The sequence below is a fragment of the Penaeus chinensis genome, chromosome 26, assembly GCF_019202785.1.
Source record: "Penaeus chinensis breed Huanghai No. 1 chromosome 26, ASM1920278v2, whole genome shotgun sequence".
NCBI lineage: Eukaryota > Metazoa > Arthropoda > Malacostraca > Decapoda > Penaeidae > Penaeus > Penaeus chinensis.
This window is the reverse complement of record NC_061844.1, coordinates 13,725,575-13,735,574: the sequence shown is the minus strand read 5'-3', so window position 1 is coordinate 13,735,574 and position 10,000 is coordinate 13,725,575. Positions and strand designations below refer to the sequence as shown.

Below are 10,000 nucleotides of genomic sequence, written 5' to 3'. Positions count from 1 at the left end.
CACACACACCCCACACACCCCACACACAACTGTTTTTTTAAACTGGCATAAAACAAAATTCCTTATTAAAACAAAATTAATCAGTTTGTTAGCAAATTTTTTTACTCGTTTATACCTGGAGGGGAAACCCATAAAGAAAGGGGCAAGTACTTTAAAAAAAGAAATGCCAAAAACTCAGTACTATTACTATGTAAAACTTCAAACTGGGAATTAATTTATACTTTTTCCCAGCTTACACTCCAAAAAAAATAGCGTCTTTGAGACACACCAAAACATTTTATAATTATTATCCTTTGCTTATATTTCCCGTTCTCTTTCCATAGATTTTATGCATGGATAAGCATGTAGGATAATCAGTGTGAACGTGATAGCTTACCCACTAGTTCGAAAATTGGAAAACGTTGAATACAGGCATTGTATTTTCGTTCGTTTTTTGCTAGTTTAGTCACGAAGCTTTTTTGTAATATATTTAATGATGTCTTTTATGATTCTGACGTTAATTTTTGAAATTGCATGATTGCTGTTTTAAATTTTTAGCAAAAACCTAGCCCCAAAATCCCACCAAGATGCAAAGTGCTGGAAGAATTCGCATGATAGGCACATTTAAGCCAAAAAAGGGGGATGGGGGCAAAACACCCGAACTTTTGGGGTAAGGGTTTTGGCGCACAGGGAAATTTTTAAAGTTGGGTTTACCCATGTTGTTTAGAAAAAAAATTTAAAATTGGTTTTTTTTTTTTACAAATTTTTTTGAAGTGAAGTGTAAGAGATTTTCCATCTCATTTTTTTTTTGCTAAAATTTGTAATTGAATGTATAATATACCCAAAAAAAGAGAAAATATAATGAAAATATTTCAAATAACTTTGTAATCTTTGGCAAAAAATGTGCAAAGAATGTCAAATTCTGTAACTCCTTTATGTTTATTAATTTTCAACCAAAATGTTTTAAATAATATAACATCCATTCTTGATACTATTATGATGGTTGTGAACTTCCACAGTTTCTAACCCATAAACATGAAAACCCAAAAATATATATACACACAACACACACACCCCACACACACCACACACAAACACACACCCACAAAACACACACACCGCACACACACACCACACACACACCCCTACAAACAACTTAAGCCAACATATAAATATTTTCTGTATATATCCATATTTTTAAAAATTTAAAATAAGTTTTTAAAAACATACTTAATTTATAATGAATTAATAATATTTTATATATTTTTTATATATGGGAAAAAAAATTTTAAAATATTTTAAAAATATATATAAATAAATAAAATAAAATAAAAAATAATATTAAAAAATATAATTATATATGGTATAAAGGGGGGTCATAAAAAAATAAGGTAGTCTAAATGTAAATGATAAATTTATAATGTATATTTATAAATAAAAATTTATACATAAAAACATACAAACATCCCTACATAAAATACATACATACACATCCCCCCAAATACACCATACACCCATACACACACACACCCACACCCCAAAACACAAAACACAACACACACAACACAAACAAACACACACATTTAAACATGTATATCGAATTATGTATCATATAAAATTAAAAAAAATGTTTTATTATAAATTTAATTAACAAAAAAAATTATGTATTATGTAAAATATTTTATTATGTTAGAAAGGAAATTAAATATGAAAGTATTCTAAATGTAATGTTTAAAAAATTTATGTATATGTATACATTGGTACAATATTTTAAAGGAAAATGTATGTAAAGTAAATATTTTTATGCTATATATAAAAAATTGCATATTAAATGTATAGATATAAATGAATAAATACTAAGGTATGTAATATGTATTTTTATATATCTAATACATCAAATAAAAATGTACACCACACACATATATATATATAAATATATAATAAAAAATATATACACATTATCTATTAATAAAAGTTATATGTGATAATTTATTTATATAAAAAATTATTAATTTATATTTTAATAAATAGTATATCCACAAAAAATGATATTTATGTATATATTTTTTATATATGTTTTAAAAATATGATTACAAACATAAAAATGTAATACAGAATATATATGTAAATGAATATAATTTATAACTTATCTATGTATATATACATATAAAAATATATAAAAAAAATATAGTTGTGAAATGATTTATTATATATTTTTTATATAAATTATATTTATATAAATTAAATAAATTGTATATATTGAAAAAAATAACATAAATAAAGTAGATTTGTGTATAATAAAAAAATACATCTAAACTACCCCCACACACACAAAACCACACCCCTATTATATATAAATATACATACACATGCATAGAAAAGATATGATATGTGTGAGTGTGCGCGATTTGCGTTTTCGTGCACCTCACACAACGATATATTGTGTTAAGTGGTACACACATACACAAAAATATAAATAAATATTTTATATAATATATATGTTGTGTATATATTGTAAATAAAATATATAAAATTTTACAATATTATATAAAATATATAAAAAAAAAAATATCTATATAATATATAAACATAAATATATACATATAACATATAAAAAAATACTATATATATCATTGTGACATTTAAAACCCTAAAAGCCCCTCTCCCAAAACTGGGGGCCAATTTTAAAGATAAAATATAAAAGTAAACCTATACATAATAAAACATAAAATAATTATATATAATATAGTATTTTATTTTAATAAAAATCTATATATATATTATATATATATTAACATATATATATGTATAGATATAATATAAAAACAAAAAATTTTATATATAAATTTTATATAATATAATATATTAATTATATTTTAATATATACATAAAAATATTCCATTAAAATAAATACATATAATATAAAAAATAAATTTATAATATATTTTAAACAAAATACATATATATAAATAAAATATAATAATATATGAGATATATACATAAAATATATTTTGAATATATAAATTATTAAATTTATATAAATATAAAAATATTCACATTATATATATTATTATATATATATATATATAAATAAAAATAATATATATAATATATATATATATATAATATATATAATATATATAAATATATATAAAACTTTTATATAATAACATATTAATTATATATATATATATATAAATATTATATAAAAAAAAAATATAATAATCACCTAAACATTGGTTCACCCAAACCCATTAACAAAAATGATGCCCCAAAGTAGTTCATCGAACATGCACTGGAAAAGGGGAAGAAAAGATTTTTGGATGGATATATATATTTTATGGAAATACACACAAAACACACACTAAAACCCTCCACTCACACTCACATACAAACAAACAAACGAAACCAAAGTATACAAAATACAGAAATGTAAAAACTAAAATATAAATATTATATTATATATATATATAATATATATCAGGGCAATTATACATAAATGGGGAATAAACTATATATATGTATATTACAAAAAAACAAAAAATACAAGTATTATAATACATTATACACAAAAACAAATAAATACAGACAAAAAACATACATACAACATACATACATACATAAATACATACATACATACATACATAAATGTAAGCATGTATTTTGACACACACACCACACACACACACACACACAACACCCACCACACAAAACACACACCCCCCACACAAATCCCCCCCCTCGCACAACCAGGGACACACAACGCACACACACCACACACACACCAACACAACCACACACACACACACACACACACACACCAACACACACACCCCACAACAACAACACAACACATCATACATCCAACATACATCCTCCCATACATACATCCCTTTTAACCCATACAACACACCCCATAATAGGGGTGGGAATTAATAAAAACATATATAGTTTTTTAATGAAAAAATTAAAATTTTAATATTAATAATTATAATTAAATATATAATATATATTATATAAAAATATTTATATTAAATATATAAATCATAATATATGACAAATAACATAAATAATATATATGTATATATATATATATAAAATATATATGTGGGTATAAAAAAATTAAAAAAATTAAAAAAATATTTTTTTTTAAGTATATATATACTTAAAAATATATATATATACTTATATTTATATATATACATAATTCCAAAATAACCCCACATATACATATACTTATAATATACAAAATATACGTATACACACACACTACACACACACACCCCTAATATATATATATATATATAATATATATATACAAAAAAAACATATCCCTATATATACAAAACATATACATACCGTATGCATAACATATATACAATACATTTTGTAAAATTAGTAATATCACAACATACATATTTATAAATATAAAAAAGAAATATATAAAAATAATGGGAATATGTGTGTGGTGGTGTGTTTTATGGTTGTGTGGTGTTTTGTGTGTGTGTGTGTGGGGGTGTGGTGGTATGTGTAAAATTTATTTTTTGTATTTTATACACATAAATAAATATAATATATATTACACATAATATGTGAATATATATACAAATATATAAATATATCCCACAAACACAACACACCCCCACACACACACACACACACACACCAAAACACACACACACCCCGCACACACACACACATACACAAAACACACAAAATACCCCACACACACACATACCCACATACACACACATACACTACACACACAACACATACACATCACATACCATAAACATACACACACACACACATAAAACATACACACACACAGCACACACAGACAAAACACACACAACACACACACACACACACACACACACCCCCACACAACACACACAACACACACACACACTACCACTCACAAAACTCCCACACCCCACACACACACTCACAAAACACACACATAAAAATATATATATATAATTATAAATATGTATGAAAATATATTGTGAATAAAACTAAAATACATATGAAATAAATTAAAAAATAATAGGGAAAAAATGCATACTTATATGTATTGTATATAAATAAATATAAGTAAAATAAATATAAAATAAGTATATATATGTGTGTGTGTATATATTGAAAATAAAAATATTATAAAAATGGAAATATATATGTAAATAAATTATATATTATAAAAATATATATAATATATATATATTATGTATTAATATTAGGGTATATATTTTATATATATTATATATAAAAAATATATAAAATATGTATTATAGACTACCCCAAAGGTCCTGGTTACAGAAAATGGACTCCACCTCGTGGTCCCAATTTCCCAATTCCCCGTTGTGCAATCGGAAAATGCCTGCACGGGGAACATTTTAAAAAAACATATTTAAATAATAATTAAAATTTGAAATTATAAATTATAAAAATATATAATACATATAATAATATAAAAAAATAAAAATTCTATAATAATGTTAAAAATATTAATTAATTAAAAAAAAAATATATTATATATTATAATTAAATATATATATATATTATACATAAATATAATATATAAAACTAAAAATATATATATATATGTAAAGTAATAATGCATATATAAACATTATTATCAAAAATATATATATATAATATATAAAAATATAATATATATATATATAAAATAATATATAATTTATATATAAAGACAATATGTGTTGTGTGTGTGGGGTTTTATATTATAATATATATATATATATTTTATATAATTTTAAATCAAACATACATAATTTTATATATGATAAAATATACTAATATATTATAATATAAAGTATATAAACATAATATATAATTAAAAAATATATATAATATACATATATATAATATTATTTTATAATGTTTTTGTATATATATTATATATATATAAATACAATATACATATAAAATACATAAAATACATAAATGTTTTTTGTGTGTGTTTGTGGGGTGTGGTGTGGGGTGTGTGTGTGTGGTGGGGTGGTGTGGTGTTTTGGGAAAACTTGTGGAAAAAGGTGGGATTTAAATTCAATCAAAAAAAAAAACCCAGGCCGCTTTGGGGATGACATGTAAGTACACCCCTAACCACTAAGTGTTTTTTCTATGAGTTTACTGTTTTTACACATTAAAGGGTACACTTCAATAACTCCCCAAGAGCCAATTTTTGAGTACGCCGATCTTTACCTGTTTTTTCCCTTTTCCAGATTACAAATGTTTTACATTATCTTTTTTTGCTGTTTTTCTAAAGCCTTTTACATTTAGTAATATTAGCTTAATTAAAAAAACTCCATCAATATTCATAGCATTGGAAAAAAAAAAAAAAATCCCCCAAATTTCCCAGGAAGGCAAACCCGGTTAGGTCACAAAGTCTACTAATTGACTCCTTTGTGGCTGAGAACTTGCAGAAAAACTTCATATTTTTTTTTTTTAAATAAGAAACAGCAGTATATAAAAAAAATATAAATATATTTTATATATATAGATTATATTTATATAAACATATACATACATACATACTACATTTAATATAATTTATATTATATATAATTTAATATATATTTAATACAAAATCATAAATATATTTCTTTTATATATATATTTTAAAAAATATAATTTTATATATTTTAATAAAAAAATTACATAACTGGCCAAACGGTGGTCCAGTGGTTAAGCACTTGACTCGACCTTGTGTCCCGAGTTAAATTTCCCCCCCATGCGTGGTTGCCTTCGAGGGCGTGAAAACGAAAATTATCCCTTGAGAAGTCAAACGCAGAAACGTAGGGAAAATCACCAGCTTTGGCACAATTGGAAGCGCGCCAAACCCACGGTTGATTAGGAAAGGAAATCCAATCGGGCAAGGGTTTGACACTGCCCAAAAAAACCCCTCAAAAAATGAATTTTAGAGAGGTTTTAAAGTCCTATTATTTAAAATATATATATAAACTATAAAATACCCAAAAATACATATATACTAATAATACATATATACATAAAACATTAAACATATATACATATAATATACATATAAAAACAATACATATGCAAAATCAAAAACATAACTTATACATATACATATACAAATACATATACATATACATTACAATATACATATACATATACATATACATATACATAACTTTTTACATAATACATATACATATACATAAACATATACAATACACAAATACAAATACATACATATACACATACAATTTCACATATATAAACACATACATAACACAACACATACACTACATATCCCCTATATAAAAACACATAAAAAACACATCAAATACACATACACAACATAACACATACATATACATATACATATACACATACACACACACACACCACACACACACACACACACACACACACACACACACACACACACACACACACACACCATATACACCCTACACACACACACACATAAATACACATACCACACACACACATATTTTACACATACACACAACCCCCAAAACACACACACACAAAACACACACACACACACACACATATATACCCATACACACACACCACATACACACACTTCACCACGGGACACACACACACACATACACACATACACAAAACGCCACACACCGCACGGGGCACAAAAACACACCACACACACACACACACACACAACACAACACACACAGACAAAACACACACACACAACACCCCACACACACACACACACACACACACAACAACACACAAAACACACACAAATCCCCATGCATACACACATACATATATATATATATATATATATATATTTATATATTCACTAATAAAAACATTTAAATGAAGATTAAATTTGAATGCCACCATTGCCAGCAGTAAGACAGGATTGGAGTAGAACTCATTTGCAACCAGATGTTTATCGTTTTCAATAATGGAATAGTCTAGTTGCTTTGAAGACCCGTGGAACAAAGGTGTTTGACAGGACTCAGCACTAAGTGGGTGTGAGGTCAGCATAAAGGCCATAGGGGGAATTTCTTCAAAGTGAAGTATAAATTTTGCTCTTTATCCCCCCAAGAACCTTACACATTCCCTTCTAGTCCACCTCTTTATTTCCTGTCTCTCTACGTATTCGCTTTCTTTTATCCCCATATCCTATCCACCCCCTCCCATGTTATTTCCTCTTTGGGCTCTTATTTATTCCTTTACTGACCTATTCAATCTCTCCCAACAGAGAGCAGCTGGGTGCCAGTGTCTCCCAAGGAAAAGAAAGAAGGAGAGGACAAAGTATTCCCTGAGCCAGAACCCGTGGTAAGCGATAGGAAGGGACAGTAGGAGGAGGAGAGAGGGAAGAAAGATGATGGAAAGGGGGAGAAAGGGGAAGAAGAAAGGGAAGAAAGATGATAGAAAGGGGGGAGAAAAGGGAGGAGGAGAAAGGGAAGAAAGATGATAGAAAGAGGGAGGAGGAGAAAGGGAAGAAAGATGATAAACAAGGGGGAGAAAGAGGGGGGGAAAAGAAGGAATGGGATCTAAGAGAGAAATGCTGAGAAAAAAAAAACAGGAAAAAAAATAAGAATGGGAAGTAGGAGAGAACTGGATAACAAGACTGAAAGTTTTAAGGTTTCTACAAGGTTATATGAGTTTGGAATCTCATGATCAGATGAAGATATGGAGATAAATATATTAGTGAATTTAAAAGTGTTTCCTTGAGTAGGAAGGATTTTGTTTTCCCCCAGGTAGGGGAAGTGGGACATGGTGAAAAAAAAAAAGAAGCGAGAAAAGGGAGAGGGGAGAGAGAAAGCGAGAGGAGAGGGAGACGAGGGGGAGAGGAAAAGCGAGAGGAGAGGGAGAGCGGAGGGGGGAGGGGAAGCGAGGGGGAGAGGGGAGCAGAGAGAGGGAAAGAGAGAGGGAGAGGAAAAGAGGGGGGGAGGGGGAGAGGGGAGAGGGAGAGGGAAGAGGGGGAGAGGAGAGAGGGGGAGAGGAGGGGAGGGGAGAGGAGAGAGGAGAGAGGGAGAGAGGGAGAGAGGGAGAGAGGGAGAGAGGGGGGAGGGAGAGAGGGGGAGAGGGAGAGAGAGGGGGGAGAGAGAGGGAGAGGGAGAGGGAGAGAGGAGGAGAGGGAGAGGGATAGGGAAGGGAGAGGGGGAGGGAGAGGAGAGGGGGAGAGGGGAGAGGGGGAGAGGGAGAGAGAGAGGGAAGGAGAGGGAGAGGGAGGGGAGGGAGGGGAGAGGGAGAGGAGAGAGAGAGGGGGAGAGGGAGAGAGAGGGGGAGAGGGAGAAGGGGAGGAGGGGGGGAGAGGGAGAGGGGAAAGAGAGGGGGGGAAAGAGGGAGAGAGAAGAGGGGGAGAGGAGAGAGAGGGGGGGGGGGGAGAGAGGGGGGAGAGGCGGGGGCGCGGCGCGGCTCTGGCTTCGGTTTTTTTGGGCCCGGGGGGCTTCTCGGCTGTTTCGCTTGCCCGCTCGGGGCCGGGCCGCTTTGTTTTGCTTTCGCGCGTGCGGGGTTTTATTTTCTCGCTCGTTTTGCCGGCGCGCGCTCGGGATCTGGCTCCGTTTTTTTTCGGTCTCCCCTTTTTCTCTTTCCGTTTCCCCTCGCGTTGTGCGTTCCCGCGCTTTTTTCTCGGTCTCGGCCTTGCGCTTTCTCTGCTTTTCCCTTTCTCTTTCTCGCTTTTCCTTTCTTTCTCGTCTCTTTGTGTTGCCTCTCTCTTTTTCCTTTCTCTTCCTTTTTCTCCCTTTTTTTCCCCTTCTCCTTTTCTCTTTTCTTCTCGCCTCCCCGCTCTCTTCTCCTCCGTTTCTCTCTCTCTCTTCTCGCGCTCTTTCTCCCCCCCCCTGGTTGCCGGCCGTTCTTCTTCTCTGTCCGTTCGCTTTCCCTTTTTTTTCTCGGTCTCTTTTGCTTTCTCTCCTTTCTTGCTCGCTCTTTTCCTCTGGTCTTGCTCGAGCTCCCCCCTCCACCCCCCAAATCCCCTCCCACCCCCTCGCGGCCCCACGACCCCCCCCGCCATGCCCCGCCTGCC

The 10,000-nt window shown here is 30.6% G+C and overlaps 1 protein-coding gene across 1 annotated transcript in view; it reads left to right on the top strand.

The window, feature by feature from the left end:
- The window catches only part of LOC125039017 (protein Son-like), a 52,016-nt gene that overhangs the window by 30,468 nt on the left and 11,548 nt on the right, over nt 1–10,000 (top strand). Inside the window, 2 exon segments of the mRNA XM_047632735.1 lie at nt 8,231–8,327; nt 8,711–8,732. Of these exon segments, the coding sequence (XP_047488691.1) occupies nt 8,231–8,327; nt 8,711–8,732 (119 nt within the window).